We start from the raw sequence: 22,712 nt of genomic DNA, 5'->3' as shown, positions 1-22,712 counted from the left end.
GGGCTATTTTTTTTTCATTCCCAGTGCCATGAGCATAGTAGGTGTTTACTAAATATTTATTGGTTTGGATTGTCATTATCTCTATTTCTTTAGATTGTCTTATCTACTTCTAGCCCCCATTCCTACTATACTCATTTAAAAATTGATTTCAGTGACAACAAATGTATGTACACACAACTTTTCAAGGGCATAGATAATTTTTTTTTGCATCCCCAAAAGATTTTCTTTTATTAAAGCTTTTTATTTATAAAACATATGCATGGGTAATTTTTCAACATTGACCCTTGCAAAATCTTCTTTTCCATCTCCTAGATGGCAGGTAGTCTAATATATGTTAAATATGTTAAAATATATGTTAAACACAATATATGTATACATATTTATACAGTTACATAGATAATGTTTTAAAAATTTTAATTTTAATTTATGAAATAAACATTTCTATAACATGATATAATAAAGAGAATTGCTTATGAAATTGCAAATTTATTATATACAACTTGCTATTCATTTTAAATGCATAATAAAGTTATCATGTAATTTTTTTATTCTTTCCCCCTTCTCTTGCCCTAGAAATGTTGTGTGTGTACTTCTATATAAAATTATTCTATACATATTTCTATTTTTCCGTTCTTTCTTTGGATGGAAATAGCATCTTTCTTCATATATCTTTTGTAATTAATTTGTAAATTTATATTAGTGAAAATGACTTATTTGCTAAGTGATTCATAAAACAATATTGCTTTCATTTTGTGCAAATCTTCCCATTATTAAAAAGATCATTGAGCTAATCATTCCTTATAGCACAGAAGTATTCTATCACAATCATATACCACAGTTATTTGGCTGTTTCTCAATCAATTATTATCACTACAATTTCCAGTTCTTTGCTACCACAAAAACAAAACCAACAAAACAAAACAAAACAAAAACAAAAAATGTTGGACTATAGGAATCCTGGGGCATAGATTCAAATTCTATCTCTGACATTTAATTCTATTTGACTGTGACAAAATTATTTAATCTTTCTGGGCCTTAGTTTTCTTAGCTGCCAACTCAACACTTTGAAATAAGTAATCTTCTAGTTTGAACAATCTGGAAGGTAAATACCCCTCTCAGGATTTGATCCTCCAAGACCTATTCAGGAGGTCTGATAAATTAATCCATAAATTGAATCTGTAACTATAGGCCATTATTGCTTTATTTCTTATGGCTTTTTGTAACAAGAATGCCTGAGTTTTGATATTAAGAAGATAAACTCGAAGAGTGAGACCTTCCTCCTCCTTTCTTCCTCCTTCCTATAGTAATTTTTGATATCAAAATTAATCTTTCTGCTACTATATCCCTTTGCCCTTTCAAAGAGAAGATATTTAACATTTCTCCTCCCTCTAACTTCCTGTGCTTCTCAGAGAGAATCAGTCTAGGTGTCTTTTCTTCTTTCTCTTGTTTAGCTGTAATTTTATTTCTTATCTAGAAGGAGAAGGGCTTTTCAATTTGAAAGCCATATCTCTCCAAACCATCCCTTTGATTTGGGGCTTAGGACTTGGTAGCTGAGCGATGAAAAACCCAGATACTTTGCTAAGATAATCTTAGAATCTATGGTTATCTGACAGCTCCATTTTCTTGTTATTAAGACTGGATAGAGATCTCACCAGGTCATGATTCACAGCCAAATAGCTGGGATGCCCATTTCATAATTCTCCTTCAGAGCTAGGGTATTAACCAGAAGTATATATGAAGTGATTTAAATAGTAGACAGCCAACTAACTTTCTTGTTTCAAAATCATAATCATTCAGTTACCATTCTTGAAATATTGTGTATGTGTATGGTGGGGGTGTATGTAATATATATGTATTCCGGATGATTTTGTTTTTTCTCTCCCATAAAGTCCTAGAATCTTAAATCTCATTCACCTGAATGGACCTGAATGGACCAGGTATACTCATGCTATAGCAGAAATTCTTAGCTTGGGGTCTTGAATGATTTAAACATTTTTTGATAATTATATTTGATAATTGTATTACTTTGTAATCCTTCCTTTTAAAAAATGTTATATCTGTAGACTTCACCAGACTGCTAAAGGGGATGATAGGTTAAGAACTTGTATTGTTCTCCTATATTTTTCAAACTTTTCCCTAGTTTCTTTTCAACTTCTGTAACTATTAATCCTATACCACTTAGGAGCTATCAAGGAGCAATTGCTCCCTCCCCCCCCCCCCCACAAAAAAAAAAAAACTGCACAAAAAACCAATCTATACTAGATCTATGTAATCTCTGGCAAATCATATGTCCTTTATGGGTCCATTTTCTTCAACTGTAAAATAGATGTGATAATTTTTACCTTTTTTAAGAGTTTTTGTATCCATCTCAAGAAGATAATAGACATGAAAGAAATTGGGTCAAATTTAAATGTAAAGTGACATCATCAACATTACTATTGATAGTTTTAATAAAAGAATGAATAGCATTTGGGCACTTAGTAAAAGTAAAAATGCTGTTAAGTTAAAAGAATTTTTAGTGCTTGGTAGACCGAATTTAAAGCTAGTCTTAAGATTGAACAGAGGTAATGGTTAAAAATCTTGACCAAGTTGATTATACTTTTTGTTGTTACAAACAAAAGTTGTATATGATTGTGTATGTGTGGATTGAGAAGATATGTTTATGAAGATTTAGTTAGTACCATCATCAGAATCTCCTTCTTAAATTTAGGAGTATAAGATGGTCCAGTGGATAGAATGCTGGTCCTGGAGTCAAGAAGACCTCCATCTTGAGCAAGTCACTTAATCTCAGCCTCAGTTTCCTCATTTGTAAAATAGGGATAATAATAGGAGATCTGCTTGTGAAGATCAAATGAAATAAAATTGCAAAAACACTTTGCAAACCTTAATGTAATATATATATATGGTAGCTATTATCCAAGCTCCTTGGGTGGGGTGTAAAGGAAAACCCCAAAGAGAATGAAGGGAATAGAAATGGAACATAGTTACTAGGTCATCTCTGAAACGTTTTCATTAGGTAAAGTAATCTCATTACCAGGCCCCTTTTCTTCTAAATGAAAGGTATTTTTATATAGAAATTCCAGCATTTTTTCATCTCCATATTGGAGAGCATACATTGCATAATCAGTGGCAATATAAGGAATTTAGATGAACTTGGAACTTTCATAGCTGTAGGATTGCTAAATGAGCTGAATCTGCTGAATTTTATGTTTTGTTAAATTTTCAAAATTATATGGCTCCAATTTATTTGGAATGGTAAATTGTAGCCCTATGTGGAGTTGGAAGAATGCATTTCAGGGTCTCTTAGGAGGTCCTGGCTAAGCTTCCAGGAAACTAAGAGCATAGGAAGTTTTTTCCTACTCTTGTGTAAGAAGGCGAGAGCCATGAAACTGAGTCCAAGGGGCACAAGGAACATGTTCATAATGCAAAACCTCCATGAGGCATTTTGCCTAGAGTGAAATTGACATAATATCACTTTAATTTTGCTTCGTTTTCTTTATTTTTAACCTTTTGGACTTTCAAAGAAGAATAGCTAAGTGGTTGCTGCTCAGTTTCTTGGCCTTCAATTAGGTAATGATTGTTTGCCAAGTTTAGTGCCTGGTCTGAAGAAAAGAAAATGGCAATCTCTTGTAATGTTACATTTTGAACACAACTCTCCTTACTGTGCGTTTTCATAGGACATTTTAATGGCCTATATACTTAGCCCCTTTTTATTAACCATTGGGATGCTGGGATATGCCTGGAATCATTTTAGTATTTATGTTCAATGGACCTGATTTGTCTAAGCATGTTGTTAACTTTCCCCCTGCAAGAGTTGTAATGGTTTCAGCCTTGGCAACTCCTTGAAATGACTCTAGGTCTGGAGAAGGAGAAAGAAGATGCTCAGTAAAAGCTGCAAAATATCTAAATCTGACTCCACTGCTGTCCTTATCCTCCCACATCTACCCAACATTCAGAGTTATTATAGTCACATTTAAAGTGATGAGAGAGAGAGAGAGAGAGAGAGAGAGAGAGAGAGAGAGAGAGAGAGAGAGGAGAGAGAGAGAGAGAGAGAGAGAGAGAGAGAGAGAGGAGAGGGAGAGGAGAGGGAGAGGGAGGAGAGGGAGAGGGAGAGGGAGAGGGAGAGGGAGAGGGAGAGGGAGAGGGAGAGGGAGCGAGGGAGAGGGAGAGAGGGAGAGAGGGAGAGAGGGAGAGAGAAAGAAAAGGAAGGAAGAAAAGAAAAGGAAGGAAGAAAGAAAAGGAAGGAAGGGGAAGAGGAGGAGAGAGAGAAATTTTTTCCTTAGAAAAGGAAGGTTAGGTGGTAGTTATCAGAATATAGAACATGGGGGAAAGTAAGCATGCTTAAGATCAGCAATGAATTAGGTTAGTTTATGCCAGAATCTGCTTCTGGACATGGAGCTTGAGACTTAGCATGCCATACAAAAATGAAATGGCACATCTGATAAATCATAGATTTTGAGGTAGAAGGAAGCTTAGAGAACATTTAGTCTGGTCTTCTCGTTTTACAGATAAGAAAATTGAGACACAGAGAAGTTATTGGGCTTTCCATATAAGTAGCAAGGAGTGAGGCCATGATTCAAATGTCATCCCTCTTACTCTGACTCCAGAGCTCTTCACTGCTGGGATTGCTTTTTGAGAGTAGTTAAGTGATGGTCACAAGTGACACAAATCTGAGGACCCGAAAGGCAAGATAGATGAGAATAACCATGAACAGGCAATGATGGTTCATTCCTATTGCTGGTTTTAGTATTTCTGTTTAGAATGGTGGGTAGCTCCATCATTCATTCCAAGTTTCCTGGTCCAGACTCCACCTCCAATCTGGCTCTCCTTGGAACTATCCTGGATCCCTTAGTTTGATTGACAAACCTTTGATTTCTCTACCCTGACACATTTGCTGATGTTTCTTCACCATTTTCATATCATAGAACAGATATTATTACACCCCTCTTTCATACTTTGGAAATAATAATCAAAGCAATTCTACTGTTTCTATAAATTATTCTGTGACTCCATTGATCATCCCTGTGACTTTTCTGACCAACACTGCCCCTCCTTCCACCTTCAACATTACCACCACCCAGATATATATTTTTTCATTCTCTATTATAATGTACCCTCTTTCAGGATAAAGACTATCTTTTTCTATTTGTTTTCCCAACATTTAACTCAATCCCTGACATACAACCAGTACTTAACAAAGGCTTTATCATTCATTCAAAGTAAATGTCACAAATATTTATTAAGTGTTTACTATATCTCAGCTGTCCTAAGTTCTGTGAGAAATACCTGGCCCTCTAGGACTTCACTCTCTTATGAGCTACACATATTGGATAATGAGAGAGAACAAAAAGTTAAGAGCTAAGCTGTGAAATCTTAATTACAATGCCATAACTCTTCATGGAATATAGGTTGTCATTGTTGTTGTTACTGGTGATTTGTTCTCAAAAACAACCATAACATCAGGGAGGTGACACCATGATATGCAAATGAATTGGATTTAAAGTAAGGGAAGGCAAAGTCACCTGCCTTACTTTCACATCCAGAGCCATTTGGGTTCAGTAGCCAAATATAAGTCAGGACAACTAGAGATGGCCCTGGATGCAGGGGGAAAGTAGACATAACTATTGGGCTGGGGTGGCCTTAGAAAGCTTCATGGATAAGACTTGAGTTAGGTCTCACAGGATGAGTAGAATTTGAGAAGATTGTCTATACATTGGTGCCTCTATTATTTTCTTTCCTCCCACTCTACTTAGCCCTGCAATCAGGTTTCCAACCTTGTCATTCAACCAAAATTCACCTTACCAGACTCTTTAATAATCTCCTAATTATCAAGTCTAAACTCAGTCCTATTCTTTTTGACTACTCTTCAGTCTTTGATATTGTTGATCATCCTCTTTTCCTTGGTACTTTCTTCTCTCTAAGTTTTTGTTTCTCTCTCCTAGTTTTAGTCCTACCTGTCTGATCACTTCTTCTGTGTTGAATCTTTACATCATTCTTGTGATGTCTATCACTGGTCTTCTCGAAGAACAAAGGATGAACACCATTTCTACCACCAATAGTAACAACAACAATCTAGGTCATACTTGATAACCCTGACACTGTTTAGGGCCCTCTTCTTCTCTCCTTTTTATTGTTTTTAAATCATTTGGTGATTGCTTCAGTTTCCATGACATAATTTCTATGTAGATCATTTTCAGATCTGCTTGCCCAATCCTAAATTTTTTTCTTAATTTCTAGTCTTGCCTCTCTAACTGGCCTGTTAGACATGTAAAACAGGATGTCCTAGAGACATCTTCAACCTAACATATCTAATACTGAACTCTTAATTTTGACCAATACCATTCTTTCCCTAAACCCTCCTCTCTTCCTAATTTTTTTTTACTGTTATTGCGAGTACTACCCTTTTCTCAGTCATACATCCTTTACAACTTAAATGTGATCTTTTAAGATCAAATATAAAATTATTTGCTTGATTTTTAAATTTCTTTATAAGCTGGTTTCATTCCACCTTTCCAATTTTCTTATATTTTACTCCCTTCTACTAGCATCCTTGCTATTCACACACAAAAGTTCATTTCCCAATACTTAGCATTGTCACTGATGCCCTGGCATCTATGCTCAAAATGTTCTTCTTCATCTCTGCCTTCTAGTTTCTTTGGCTTTTTTTTTTTAAAGGTCTCATCTTCTGCAAGAAGCCTTTCCCAATCCTTCATTTTAATGCTTTCCCTCTTAGACTACCTCAATTTATCTATGCATATCTTGATTGTATATTTGCTCATTGTCTTCCCCATTAGATTGTGAGTGGGAGCTTTCTTTTGCCTTCTTTCTTCTTCTCCTTCCTTCTTCCTTCTTCCTCCTTCCTCCTGCCTCCTTCTTCCTTCTTGTTTCTTCTTTCTTCTTTTTTCTTCTTTTCTTCTCCTTCTCCCTCCCTCTCTCCCTCCCTTCCTTCATTTTTCCTTCCTTCCTTCTTTCTCCCTCCCTTCCTCCCTCTTCCTTCTTCCTCCCTCTTCCTTCTTCCTCCCTCCTTTCTTCCCTCCCTTCCTTCCTCCTTTCCTCCTTCCCTTTCTTTCTCCCTTCCTTCCTTGCTTCTCTGTCGAGGTCCTCCTCACTAGTGTTCTATCTATTGCACTATCTAGCTGCCCAGAATTAAGCTTCCTGAGAGTAGGGTCTGATTCATTTTTGTTACTATATTCTCATTCCTCAGCACAATGTCTTGCACATAGTAGACACTTTATAAATGCTTATTGAAAAGAATGTGAAAAATAAAAAAGGACACTCTAGAAAAAGGGAACAGGCCAGGCAAAGTTAAGAGAAATAGGAATGAGGCTGGAAGGTGTCCAGAGAGATATACAGAGTGTGTCTGATTGGATTGGGGATTCATGTTCTAAGTTAGTCAATTGTAGATAAAGTCAGATAAATATGATCTGAAAACCCATATCAGGACTTGGGGTTTAATGTGATAGGCAGTAGAACTGGGATTCTTAAACTTCTTTGTGTCCTGGACCATTTGGGTTGATAAAACCTATGGAGCTCTTCTCAGAATAATGTTTTTCACTGTATAAAACATATAGGAAATATATCAAAATACAATTATCAAAATACTTTTTAAGTTCATGGATCTCAGATAAAGAACTTCCCTGCAGTAGAGTATTCTTATTGAGCAAAAGACAAACATGATTAAAAGTAAAACAAAAAAATATTCAGAAGATAACTCCATCAGTATTCAGTGTAGATTAGAGTGGGGAGAAATTAGAAGTGGATGAATGGCTAAAACATCTTGGTAGTACAGATGTGAAGCGATAAGGACTTGGAGACAAGTGATAGCACTGGGCACAAAAAGGACAGGACTAACAATGAAAACAACAGGATTTTGCAATATAATGAATGTATATAGGACAAAAAAAAGAAAGGTAGTTATAAAATGTAACTCTAAGATGTAATCTGGAAAGCTGTTTGAACAGTGGTTCTATAAGAGAAATGGAGTAATTAGGAAAGCAAGATAGCTCAGAGAAAGGGACAAGAGAATAATTTCAGTTTTTGATGAATTGTATGAAAAGAGTAATAACTCATATTTATGTAGTATTTTTCAAAGTGTTTTATATAGCATGTGTAGTATACAAAGCATTTTCCATAATATGTCCTGTCATGTGTCATATCCTATAGTATCTTAACACATCACTACCATTTTCTCTCTCCAGTCCAAGATTATCATCTCTAAATCAAATGGTGAGTGATCAAAATGCCCAGATAACCTTGGACTGTGATATCGAAGTTTTGCACATTTTCTTCCTTCTGTCTTCTATCTTTGGACTGAATGGTGTCTTTCTGTAACTAGTATGACAACAGATTTTAGGTGACTTTACAGACAAGTTGGCATTGGGTGTGTGTATGTATAATATATGCACATATATTTTGAGAGAGATTAACATATAGTTAACTTTAGTTTGTAACATATAAACATAATAGCTATAATAAAATATATAAGCATAATGTGAGATATGGATACATTATTTATAGACTAACTTCTAGGGAAAACTAGATGCACAATGCTGGTCTTGGATTTAGGATGACCTGACTTCTAGTGCGATCTGAGATAGTTAGTAGTAGTGTAAATCTAGCAATTTATTTAACTTTCCTCACCCTCAGTTTCCTTATCTGCAAAATGGAATTAATAACAGTACCTACCGTACAGGGTTTTTGTAATAAAATGAGATAATATTTGTAAAGTACTTTGCAAATTTCAAAACTATGTAAATGCTAACTATTATTATATGGAAGTGTATTGTATAAATGTCATTTATGATTTGGGTCATTGCAGAATGAATCTTTTTCCCCCCTTTTTTCTGTCTTCCCTTGTTTAGCCCCAGAGTCTGGGGTACCGTTCTGTAAACATTCTCAGTTCTTTCCTAATATTCAGTGTCAGATTATTTTTCTGGAGTGAAGGCATGAAGGGAGTGCTCTGAGTGGCCAACATGTCAAAATGGCCTTGAAATTGATATTGAGTAGCATTTGCACTGCTGGTACAATTAAACAAAAATGAACTGCAACCACATTCTCTGCTGCCTCATTTTCTGCAGGAGCTGTCACCACTGGTACCTTCCTTGGGGCAGGCTTGTATTGCAGCAAGGATGAGGAAGAAGAGAAGAAAGAGGGAGAAGAGTTTGCTCTCCTTTCTTGGAACATCTTTCCCAAGAGGAAAACTTTCTCAGTTGTTCTTGCCTCTAACAGTTTGTCCCAAGTGAACCCAAAGATTCTTATAAAATTTTTTTGTCCATGACACAATAACAGTTGAATGCTACAAAACTGAAATGACCAAGTTTGGGCTACAGAGAGAAGCTGTGAGAAGATATCTCTCTTCTCTCTTTTTTATGGATAATGGGAGTGCGGTGGGGATCTTGTGTGTGGAATACTGCATATGAATTTATGCTTTTCTGATTTTTTGGGGAAATTCCTTCCTCCTCCCACTTTCTTTTTGGAATGGCTTTTGGTATGCAGTGAGGAGAATGATGCTTGGAAACATATGATATAAAAAGAAAAATATATCAACAAGATTCACCTTTAAAAGATTAAAGAAAAAAAGCTCTCATGCTTCTCAACATTTTCACTCTGAGCAGCTTAGAGGTTGTGCTCACTTTTTCCAGGGGTCATTGCCTTCATGAAGAAACATGACCTTTTCTCCAAAATTGTTTCTGCTTTAGTTTCTCTGGTGCAGGTTGACATGGAACTTCCCAGTACATAATACTTTTTAGGGAAGGTGGACTTCCTGATTGAGAAAACTTAGGCTAGAGTGAAAAAATATTGACTTGGCATGCCACTTGGAAAAGATCACTGACCCCTGTTCCATAGGAGTGTAAATTCAAAGACTAAAACTAGAAGGTAAAAGAAACTAGGTCTTTATGGATGGCAAAAGCCTCCATATTTGTATGGGGGAATTTGTTGGAGAAACATAGGAGTTGAATCTCCTTTAGATTCATAAGGGGGAAAAGAGATAATGAAGTTCTAGATCATATTTTTTACTTCAGGCTCTCATCACCTCCTTTGTAGACTATTGCAATATGTTTCTCAAATTGGTCTTCTTGCCCTCATTCCATTTTTCATGAAGGTTCCTAAATTGTATTCCTAAATTGTCTCCTTGCACAAGAAGTTCCCCTAGTTCCCTATTGCCCCTCAGATAAAGTATATCTCCTGTTTCATTTGAAGGTCCTTCACATTTTGGCTCCAAGTTATTTTTCAGGCTTCTTGGACATTACTCTTTTTGTCTACTATGTTTTGCTGCCATACTTGGCCTGCTTTCTTTTATCCAGCCTCAACATTTCATTTCCTAAAAACAAGCCTTTAAACATCCTGTACCCTCATGCCCCAGTCCCCCCCCTCCTTTTCCTCCTTTCAAAATGAAGGACATTGGTTTCATGGCATTAAGATCCTAATTTCAAGTTCAACCTCAGATACTCATTATTTTTTGATCCTAGTCAAGACACTTAACCTGTTTCCCTCATTTCTTCATCTGTAAAATGAGCTGGAGAAGGAAATAGCAAACCATTCCAGTATCTTTGCCAACACCCCCCCCCAAAAAAATGGGAATCACAAAGACTCAAGCACAAGTGAAACAACTCAACAATAACCATCACTACCACATAGTTTGTACATAGTTTGTAATGAATGTAGACATTCCTTCCAGTTCTCAAATTCTATATCTTTGATTCTTCCTTAAAGAACCCAGTTTTTTTCTGTAAGAAATGACCAACAGGAGAAATACAGAGAGGCTTGGAGAGACTTACATCAACTGATGCTGAGTGAAATGAGCAGAACCAGAAGATCATTATACACCTCAACAATGATACTGTATGAGGATGTATTCTGATGGAAGTGGATATCTTCAACATAGAGAAGAGCTAATCCAATTCCAATTGATTAATGATGGACAGAATCAGCTACATCCAGAAAAGGAACACTGGGAAATGAGTGTAAAGTGTTATTTTTACCTTCTGAATCCAATTCTTCCTGTGCAACAAGAAATTTGGTTCTACACACATATATTGTATCTAGAATATTATTGTAATATATTTAACATGTATAAGACTGCCTGCCATCTGGGGGAAGGGGTTGGGGGAGGAAGGGAAAAAATCTGAACAGAAGTAAATGCAAGGGATAATGTTATAAAAAAATTACCCATGCATATGTACTGTCAAAAAAAAAGTTATAATTATAAAATAAAATTAAAATAAAAAAAAAGAACCCAGTTTTTTTGATTTTGTTTTTTCAGACATGAGCTCAAGTGTCACATTTTGTTTCCCACAGTAAAATATATACTTTTTGAAGATGGAGGCTGTTTGATTTTTTTTTTTTATCTTTGCATCCTCAGCCTTAAACAGCAAGTGTGGAATGAAAGGGTGTTCAATATTCTAAGACTATAGAATTCTCTATGAGAAGTTCTATATCTATCTGCCCTGTGACTCTTCAATTTCATTTGCTGGCATGGGACTAATAGGTAACATCTTTCCATGACTCCCATGACATGGGAGTAACTATGCTAGATCCTGAGCCAGTTAGAAAACAACTCCTCTTAAGTGGTGATTTATTTTTAACAAACACATTGCTTAATGATTAAAGGAATTTTTCATTCTCCTTATCCCATTCCAAGACTGGTGGTGGACACCACAGGGTAGCTTTACAATTAAGATGTTGAAGCCATCTTCATATTCTCAAAAATCTTTTGTAGGTAGCAGAACATTTTGTTTGTATCTCAGCACTGCTACTTACTACCTATGTCACATAGGTCTCAGTTTCCTAAATATAAATTGGAGAACTGGTTTAGATAATCTATTAAGGGAATAGAATATTTGCTTTTGTATAACAACCTTTTTATGGTACACTTTTGGTTAGAGTATTTCTTTCCCTCTCCCCAAGTTGTTCACACATTGTTCTTTTCCCCCCTTTTTTTCTTGAGTTTGAATTTGAAGATCATATTTTCTGTTCAGTTCTCACCTTTTTATCAGAAAAGATTAAAAGTCCCCTATTTCATTGAAATTCCCTTACCTGTAATAAAAATTACTCTTAAATATTGCTGGATTCTTAGTTGTAAGCCAAATTTTTTGCTTTCTAAAATATCATATTCCAGGTTCTCTGATCCATTAATGTAGTAGCTGCTAAATCCTGTGTAATCCTGACTGTTGCTCCTTGATATTTGTATTGTTTCTGTTTGGCTTCTTGTAGTATGTTCTCCTTTACCTAATGGTTCTGGAATTTGACTGTAATATTCTTTGGAGTTTCCATTTTGGCATCTCTTTCAGGAAGTCATTGATAGCTTCTTTCAGTGACCGTTTTTTCTCAGTTTTCCCTGACAATTTCTTGAAAGTTACTATCCAAGTTCTTTTTTTTTTATCATGGCTTTCAGGTAGGTAATTCAGTAATTCTTAAATTATATCTCCTAGATATATTTTCCAGGTGATTTATTTTTCTAATGAGTTACTTTACATTTTCTCCTGATTTTTTTTCTTTTTCTTTTAAATTTTGTTTAACTGATTCTCTCATAGAGTTCTTAGTTTCCACTTGCCCAATTCTAATTTTTAAGGAATTTTTTTCTTCAATTAACTCCTGTACCTTTTTTTTTTTCTAATTTGGCTGATTCTCATTTTTGAGGAGTTGTTTTTTGCAGAGGAATTTTTTCCCCAGTTGTTTTCTTCAATCGGTTTTTGTCCTTCCTTTTCCAAACTGTTGACTCTTGCATAAGTCTTATTTCTGTTTCCAATTTTTCTTCTACTCTCTTATTTAATTTTTAGAATCTTTCTTGAGCTCTTCTAAGAAAAACTTTTTGGGCTTATGACAAATTCCTATTTATTTTTGAGACTTTACATATAAACATTTTGACATTATTGTTCTCTTCTGAGTTTGTGTTTTATCTTTCTTGTTAACATAGTAGCTTCCTATAGTCAGAGCTCTTTCCTGTTTTGTTTTGTTTTTGTTTTCTGATGTTTTTTATTTATTTCTATTTCCTGATTTGTTTGTTCCTAGAATATAATGGGTACTGTCCCAAGCTTCTTTGCTGTGGGTAAGGACCTCGGTTATTGGTGGACTAGCCACCAATAACCGATACAATAATTCCTGTTGTGCTGGGGATGAGGGGATTCCCTGGGCTGGCAGTTTGCTTTCTGTGCTAGGATTAGAAGCTTCACTTTGGCCTTCTGTGTCACTAGTCTGCTGATTGAGGACCATGGGACCTAGTTCCTGATCTGTGCTGAGGCTAAGAGCCTCTTCCTGGCTTACTTCAACACCATCTGTGCTGGACTGTGCTTCCTTTATCCAAATGAGACAGATCTTTCCTGAAATTCTTGCAGATTATGTTAAGCTGGAAAATTGTTTCACTCCATCTGTCACTCTAGACTCCATTTAGGGACCTGATTTAACATTATTACCAAAGAAAATGATAGAGGACACAGGCAACTTTCTGGCTTTTCTCTACCATATTGGCTGTGTCCTCTAGATCATTTCTTATTGTTTCATCTTTTCTTTTAAACATAGTCTTACAGATTTGAAATTGGATCTGATTTTGAATCTTAATCTCTTCCTTACTACCTCTATGACCTTGGACAAGCCACTTAATCTCTTTTGGGTTTCTGTTAATTTACTGGTATCATGAGAAATTGGGAATGGTTGACCTCCGACGTTGCCTTTCATTCTAAATATAAGGTCCTGTGAAATTATGACTGCCAACTGTATTAACATATTAAGTGAGTTCTAGATGGGATTTTCTCATTTTTATAACTTAGTACACTAGCAGTCTCATATTTTAAACTTTCTAATTGTTTCCTATTAATGACTTATTTTTATCATGAAGGGGAACTGCAGCTTGGGATTTTGAGAGGTTCTTTAATAGGGTTTTTTGAAGGCAGTGACTTGCTCAGTCTGCATAAGATTGATATTTTAGTTTATACCACAGTGAAAGAAAGAATTGGGAATCTTCCTCTTGGTGCTGGTAGAGAGGAGGATCTCATAGTGGCCTAAATTATTAATATTGAAAATTTCTTATCGCAATATCCTATACGTATCTTCTCTTTGTTTCTTTTAACAACCTTCAAAAAAAAAAAGTCATTGGACTATTCATTCCATTTTATAAATAAGGAGATGGAGAAGCAAAGAGAAGTGCCTAAAGTCATATGACTAGTTATTGTTGGAGTTGGATTCAAGTTTTTAAATTTCTTTCTATCCAATTTTTGTTCCATTCTGCAATATTGTTTTAATGAGATAAGAAACAGTGGCTAATTAGGCCAAGTCTGCTATTTCAATCAGGTGGAAGTAAATATCATTAGAACAAGTTGGTGGCAAATTGAGTCATTTTGAAACTGGTTCAGAAGGGAAGTTGTCTTATCTCCACATATTTGTTGCCTTATGGGGAATATGATAGAAACAAGTAGACTAGTCAGGAAGTTAGTTGTCCCAGATTGAAAGGAATGTTCTTTTTATACTTAATAGATATACTAAAAAGAGAATCATTATCCTCATCCTCATTCTCATATTCATCATCACTAATACAACCACCAGCATTACTCCCACTACTCGTATGTATAAGGGTCCATGGAATTTGAAAGATAGGATAAGGAGAAGAATTTCAATGGAATACTCTTGATCCTCAACCCATCTCAGATACTATTTCCTCCATGATCTCTCCTGAGTTTGTCTCACTTCACAGATAACCCTGCATTTGCTGTATGCTGTATTTTCTCTACTAGTAAATATAAGCTTCAGGGCCTGTTTTGTTGGTTAGATAGACAAGTAATTAATTCCTAAAGAGGATAACATGCTATGTGATTTCAGGGTGGGGTGGGTGGGGTGAGAAGAGGATTTTTTTTTTCAATTTAGAGATAGGTTGTTTAGTTTGTTAGTTCAGTTAGATTTACTAAGAAGCAATACACCCCGTCCTTGTAAAGGAATTTTCAATCTAATTAAAGAAACACGACAATTAGAGATGAAAAAATTAATAATTCAAGAAAAGTTAAACAACAATGCAAAACAACTAAAAATTGTAACTCTTACTTCTCATGTTATTATGGTAAGCTTAATATGCTTAAAAGTCATCATTCCCAAACTTGGACTGGAGCCCTGGTTACAACTTATTGCCCAGACTGTCTGTCATCTTGATGATGGCAGATTAGTATCAACCAAATGCAGGTTTTTAGAAGGTGGAGAAGAACAAGTCTTTTCTATTTACTTTTCTGCAGTATTTCTCATCCTTTAGGATTGAATACAGCCTCTGTTTTGTATTAAGGTAATAGGTGCTCTGACTTATCTGTGGCTGGGAGATCCTCAGTTATATAATTCAGAATTCAGCATCAGGAATGATGTGGATCACTTCAGTGAGACCAGAAATGAGCAATGTAATTAAAGCAACACCTTAATAAAAGGTCAGTAAAATCAAGTAGTGGGTATCAGTGACAGCAAAAAAATGACAGATAGAATGTGTGAAGAAGAATTAGCTGACAGTAAAGGTTGTTAAATGCTGCTTAGGAGAATAGTCTGTCAAGTCTCCTTCTCTGGAGATTTCACAGGAAGCAGGACCTTGATATCTCTGCTGTCAAAATTTAGGGAAAGCTCTCTTGGAAGCAAGTAGGTGGTTATGGAGATATCCTGAGGTACCTCCACCCCATTGCCAAGAACAGATAGTATTTGCTTTTCATCAGTAGGATGGAATGTCAAGAAATCAAATTTATAGACTAACTTTTATATAGATGAATATTCAGAGTGAACTACTTTGTGACTAATATTGGTATCAAAACATGGCGTTCATATTAGGTTTTCAAAAGGGCATTAGGAAATAGGAAAGAAAATTCCATTTTTAGTAGGGAATATCCTTCTCTCCTTCCTTCCATTCCTATTTCTTCTTCTTTCCCTTCCTCTCTTTCCTTCCCTGTCTTCTTCTCTCTCTTTCTCCCCTCTTCTTCTTTTCCCGTCCCCTCCACCCCTATTGATAAAAAGGGAGTAAATCTTTATAACATTGGTTTCATCAGCATTTCCAGAGAACTTGCATAAAGAACTAAAAAGTACAGATGAGAAGTGCTATTTTTAATGGATTAGCTTAGATGGAAATCAGACTGGGTAATGATGTTACTTACCTGTGTGATCATTTAACCCAAGGCTACATTCTCACTGGCAGAAGTGGGACAGTTAGTGAAAGTTGTGGCTATGAACCAGGATGGTGTTTGAGAGATTATGTAGGGTATGTGTGCCTGTGTGTGTGTGTGTGTGTGTGTGTGTGTGTGTGTGTGTGTAGGGGAGGTGAATGTTAATGTTTACAGAACATGCAAACACATCATCTTTGTGAGATATTCAGTGACATTTAGATTTAGGCTTGGATAATTTCCTGGCTGTAATTTAATAGCTACCAAGCTGATTTTGGCAGGGTTGCCATTAACCAATTAAAAACATTTAAAAACACATTTTAAATGCTCTACTAATTACTTTCTTGTGAGTTTTAAAAAAAAACTTGCCCTCACTACCTGAGTATAGTGAAAAAAACATCTAGAGACTCCTGGGCTCTTAGAAGATTAAACTGCATCTGGTACTTTTTGTCACTTTAGTGGCAAGGCCCTTGCCATGGCCCCAATCATAATCTGATTTTATAATAGCAAATAAAGGTTTTTTAATGTCTTCTGTTTTAATATAATCATTTATGGACATACCTTACCATCTTCCAAATATCAGTGAATCTTCACTTATTTCAAAACAAAACAACAGCAACAAAATTAGATTATAGCAACTTTTCCAATCACTTTAAGGAAAGAAGAAAGTGCTTTTTAAATTAATGATAACATTTCATTCCCTTCACAGTTGAATAAAAAATATCATCCTTTTGTCTAGGTTTAAAACAAAATTATCTAAAAATTTTTACATTGTCAGCATAGTTGGTTTCTTGTGGTGACATATAGTTTTTCCAGCAATTATTATTGCATAGGGATTTCATTCTTCATTATTTTTAACTGTAAGTATGTGTAACCCTTTACAATTACTTTTGCATCAAACTTTGTATCTCTATTATATACCGACTGTTTTTATTTTTAAATATATAATTCAATTAATTTTAAATATGTCCTGCTTGTCTGCAGTCATTTCTAGCCTTTTGTCTTTTGTGCATTAAAAAAATACTTAAATGACTTTTTCTTCCTTTCCTTTCATTTTGGCTATCCTGTCCCTACCTCTCCTTTCCTTTCTTTATCTGCATTTTTTTTCAAATGAATTTAAAAAAAAAAAAGAAAAGCAAAATCATAACAAACATGCTCTGTTGAGCAAAGCAAATTTTCACATTGACTATGTCTCAAAAATTTATGTTTTTCTGTATTTTGAGACTATTAGCTTTCTCTGTGGATGTGGATTGCATGCTCCATCATTGAGCTTAGAAATCATGGATGATAATTACATTATTGCATTAAGGCAATAATTTAGTTTCAAAAATGATTTCATTTTTGATATGTTTGCACTTCCTATCATTAGCACTAGATATTGACTTTTTTCTTCATTTCTTCCTTGGTTTTTATTCAAATTATTTTGAGGTTGTCTTTGAACAAGTATCTTGTGTACATCAATAAGTCACTATCCAAACTTTTGATTCATTTTATTATTGTAATGCAGTGCAGGTAGCCTGGTGTAATGGGGAGATGACTTGGATTAAACTTGATTTCTATGTATGACTTCTTTTGTCTCTGTTACTTTTGGTCCATTAGTAGATTTTATTGCTGATATATTTTTATTTGTACTCATATTGTCTTTCTTTCATTTGCTAATTTTTAAAAAAATATTTGCATTGAATTTTAGTTTCTTTTGTGATATCTTAAAGTCATTTATTTTATTATTATTATTATTTTTGATATTTGAGGTTTTTCTTTGGGCAGGGGGGAAAGGGGATACAGATCCCTTTGATTATCTCAACTTAGGATCTTGATCAGTCTCTGTTGTGAGTTATTTCTTTGTAACCATGGCATCTTGCCATACTACATCTTACAATGAGGAAAACCCACTGAGAACCATTTTATCTTAATTTTTTTCTCTATTCTCAGGATTATTCAGGCCACTATGTATTGAAAAATTGTGTATTCACAGCAACTCTTTTTGTAACTCTAAAGAACCAGATACTAAAGTTATACCCATCATTTGGAAAATAGCTGAATAAGTCTAATATATCATTATGATGGAATACTATTGTAGTATAAGAAATGATGAATAGGACAATTACAGAGAAATACTGAAAGATTTTTATGAAATCTTGTAGTATGAAGTGAGCTGAAGCAGGACAATAATTTGTGACAACAAGATTGTAAAGAGAAACAACTTTGAAAGACTTAGGAACTCTTGCTAATTCAAAATTCCAGAGGACTCCTAAAGAAAAATGATACATATATGGGTGGGTGATAGACTTGGTGCAGATTGAGACGTATTTTATTTTGAACATGTTGAATGTGGTCATTTGTTTTGCTGTTTCTCATAGGGATTTTCTTTTTTCAATGTGAGAAAAGCTGGAAGAGAAAGAAAGAAGTTTTTTTTTTTTTTCTCTAATTGAAAAAATAAAATTTGATTTAAAAAAAAAAAAAAGAATGGCCAAGGAAGCTTTTAGGGAAATGAAAGTAACACTTTATATCTGATCTTGTACTTATGTACTTATGATCTTGTCTTGCAGTTCACAAGGGTTTGGATCCCTGATCCTGATGAAGTGTGGCGATCAGCAGAGATAGTCAAGGACTACAAGGATGGTGAGAAGGTTCTCCATCTTAAACTTGAAGATGAAACTGTAAGTGTTCTAGTTGTAAATGACCTTGATTGATGATGAATGGAATTAAATATTAGATAGAAACTCTTTGGATGTCAAGGATTCTGTATGTGTGTAGTTTCCCATCAGAAGTTTTATTATTAATTAGAGTTCTCAGGCATAATTTGATACTTGTGGTATCAATAATACATTGAAAATAATAGACATATTTTAAGGAAGTACTGCTTGTGTTTATAAGACATATTTTACCAATACTCAAAGATATTTGGAGTCAGAACTTTTCTGTCCTCTAGTCTTTTTTCCTGTACCTCTCCTTCAAAGTTAGGCAGAATAGCAACACATTTTTATTAAATATTTACTGTTATTATGCTAATTGTTGGAGATTGACATGAAAGCAAAAAGACAGTTCCTTTACCTCAAGGAACTTACATTCTAATGGAAGAGATTTAGAGATTCCATCTCCATTACTCAGTTGTCTTCTTCATGATCTAGTTGTTCCTTTCCCCCACCTTTTCATATTTCTTATTCCTGCTTCCCTGTATTCTTTATCCTAGCTGTTCCATGAATATGACATTCCTTCTCAGCTCTGTAATTTTCTCTGTCTGTCCCCCATGTCTAGAATATTTTCTTTCCTCATCTCTGCCTACTGCCTTCACTGGATTCCATTAAGTCCCAATTAAAATCCTTTTTTTTTCCCCTACAGGAAACCACTTTCACTTCTAGTGTCTTACTTCTGTTGTTTATTTCCCATTTATCCTGAATATAGTTGGTACATATTTCTTTGCTTGTTTTCTCTCCCATTAGATTGTGAGCTCCTTGAGGACAGGGGTTGTCTTTTGCTTTTTTTTGTATCTCCAAGAAAGCTTCCTGGGACATAGTAGGTGCTTAAGAAATGTTTATTAACTAAGAAGTAGATAAAGTTAACAGAGCGTTGATTTGAATGGTACTGTGGTAGTTTTCATTAATATGGGCACACTCTCCTTTCCTAGGATCATATGAAGTAAACACCTAAATGATGTAGTTAATTTTAATTTTTCCATGCCAACATAAAGGAGTCTTGGTTTAGAGTTTTCAAATGTACAGATAATATCTTAACAGTAAGAGTGTGATTCCTTCAAGTATCAGGAAATGACTCTTGGATTATACGATGAGGTTAAACTATATGCAGAGATTTGATTGAATATTGAGGTGTGATTCCATGGTATACTGTGAAGTTCTTAATTCCCTGGATGAATTTATCTTCTCTTGTAGCTTCAAGAATCACAGATGACTTTCTAAGTCAAGTAGCTTCCAATCCTGACTTTTCAAGAGCATATCCTATCTGTGTACAGGACATAAATATTTTCCTGTTACCTGGAACTCAACAAACCCCAAAGCAAACTAATTGAAAATTCCCCTGTCCCCAAAATGGCTCTTTTTCTCCACTGTGTCTCCTTCATCGGTATCACTACCAGTCTTTCAATCTCCCAGGCTAAACATATTTGAGTCATCTTTTACTCTTCCTTCTACTCTTTAATCAGTTTGGTTATTATGGATAGGGTACTAGACATGGAATCAGGACACTTATTAGCTCTATGATCCTGGGGAAAGTCATTTAATTTGCTTTCTTAGCCTCAGTTTCTACATCTCTAAAATGAAGACTCTAATAGTACCTACTTCTCAGGGCAGTTGTGTGAATCAAATGAAATAATATTTGTAAAGCATTTTGCTAACTCTAAAATACCATGTAACTGCTAATTATTGTTGTTACTTTTATGTCATATAAGTAATGTCATCCTTGTAATTTTTAGTATTTTGGACTTTGGCACCTATAGAATTCCATCAGTCTTTATATTTTCTTTACAAACCAGTGAATTTTTCAACCCATTAAGACCTTTGAAAAAAATCTATTTTTAATGAATCCACTATTTAGGGTTTTTTCATCTGCTAAAGGTTTTCTTCTTATTCTTTTACTGTTTTGAGGAATGCTATTTTTAAGGGAATACCCCACTTTTGTTATATGAACCCATTTTTTTCCATTCATATATTTCCATAAATATTGTTTGTACCACTTCTCATGCTCATTTTTTCCATAATAGCATTCGTTTTGGAGTTCTTTTTTGACTCACAACATCAATACTTCCCAGATTCAGCTGCAGGCCTCACAACCATGTTGAGTCACTAGGAAATTTTTCATATTAAAATGGAATTTGTGTGGCACTTTTTAGAGATGTATCACTGTAAATGGTGTACAGTGCTCTAAATCCTCCCCTCCTATTGTCATTCTGCCTTGTTTTAAAATATTTTCATATATATCTATATCTATATCTATCTATATCTAGATATCTAGATATCTATATCTCTATATAGATCTCTATATAGATCTATATGTCTATAGATCTATATATACACATATATATATATATATATATATATATATATGTATATATATATATATATCTCAATGAACTGATCCAATGGGCTTCCCCTCATGTAGTCTCTCAACATCTGGATAATGTGAGTTTCTCATACTGTTAAATTTTCAAATGAACTGAATATTAATTATAAAGCATTGTTGTACTGATACAAAATGGAAAAGATCCACTTCCTATCTTCATTGAACAGTGTATTATCTATTTGAGAGACAGGGAAATAATTACCTTGAGCTAGAGAATATAGTATTAGTTTCAAGAGGGAAATGAGTGAAGAGTTCTTGTGATCCAAAAGAGGGAGAGGTGATATCTCTTTTAGTTGATTTAATTAATCCAAGATGATTTCATCAACGTCTATGTCAGTACTTGAGTGAGGGTTTCTGACAAATAGAAAATCAGTAAGATGATTTACCAAGTAAATGGTATGTTTGAAAGTCAAAGAAGTTGGGAAGCTTTAGGTATATTTGAGGAGTAGTAAGCAATCCAATTTGCCTTGTTCTGAAATAAGATTAGAAAGATATTGCCATTTGAGGTGAACCTTGAAAGCCACATTGAAGTGTTTGGGCAGGAATCTGTAGTCTGTGAGGAACTATTACAGATTTTAAAGCAGTAGAGTGTTATAATTAAATCTCTGCCTTAGGGGAAAGAATCTGCAACAGTCTATTGCCTGAATAGTGCCAGGAAGACCAGGTCGAGACTGTTGCATTAGTCAGGTTAAGTTAAGAGATAATGAGGATCTGGATTAGAGTGAATGGGAAGGAAGATGGTAGATAAAAAGTGTTAGAGAGATAGAAGGAACATGACCTAGCAAATGATCAGATGAGAGTGGGAGGGGGAAGAGGAGAAGAAGAGGGAAGAGTTAAAGATGATGTGTAAGATTTTGAGCCTTTAGTGATGTTTTGCAAGCAAACAGCATCAGAAAGAGTGAAATTTCTGTGTTGTGGTCCACACTCAGTTCCCACAGTCCTTTTCCTGGGTGTAGATGGCTCTCTTCAATACTGAATAATTGGAACAAGTCTGAATTAGTTCATTGTTGAAGATGGCCACTTCCATCAAAATTGATCATCACATAGTATTATTGTTGCCATATAAAATGATCTCCTGGTCCTGCTCATTTCACTCAGCATCAGTTCATGTAAGTCTCTCCAGGCCTTTCTGTATTCATCCTGCTGGTCATTTCTTACAGAACAAAAATATTCCATAACATTCATATACCACAATTTATTCAGCCAGTCTCCAACTGATAGGCATCCACTCAGTTTCCAGTTTCTTGCCAGTATAAAAAGGGCTGCCACAAGCATTTTTGCACATATAGAACCCTTTCTTCCTTTAATATCTCTTTGGGATATAAGCCCAGTAGTAACACTACTGGATCAAAGGGTATGCACAGTTTGATAACTTTTTGAGCATAGTTCCAAATTGCTCTCCAGAATGGTTGGATTCGTTCACAGTTCCACCAACAATGTATCAGTTTCCCAGTTTTCCCACAGAGGATTATATTTTATAAAAACAATTTGGTACAAATAATGAGCAGCCAATAAATGGTTGCA

At 34.9% G+C, this 22,712-nt stretch overlaps 1 protein-coding gene across 2 annotated transcripts in view; it reads left to right on the top strand.

Moving 5' to 3' along the window:
* The window catches only part of MYO5B (myosin VB), a 500,991-nt gene that overhangs the window by 164,540 nt on the left and 313,739 nt on the right, over positions 1-22,712 (top strand). For both annotated transcript variants that reach the window (XM_074279362.1, XM_074279363.1), the window contains exon 2: positions 18,662-18,772. In XM_074279362.1, the coding sequence (XP_074135463.1) occupies positions 18,662-18,772 (111 nt within the window). The remainder of the gene's footprint in view (positions 1-18,661; positions 18,773-22,712) is intronic.

Source organism: Sminthopsis crassicaudata, chromosome 1 (assembly GCF_048593235.1).
Source record: "Sminthopsis crassicaudata isolate SCR6 chromosome 1, ASM4859323v1, whole genome shotgun sequence".
Taxonomy (NCBI): domain Eukaryota; kingdom Metazoa; phylum Chordata; class Mammalia; order Dasyuromorphia; family Dasyuridae; genus Sminthopsis; species Sminthopsis crassicaudata.
Note: the sequence above shows the minus strand (reverse complement) of the source record. Positions and strands in the feature narration are given on the sequence as shown.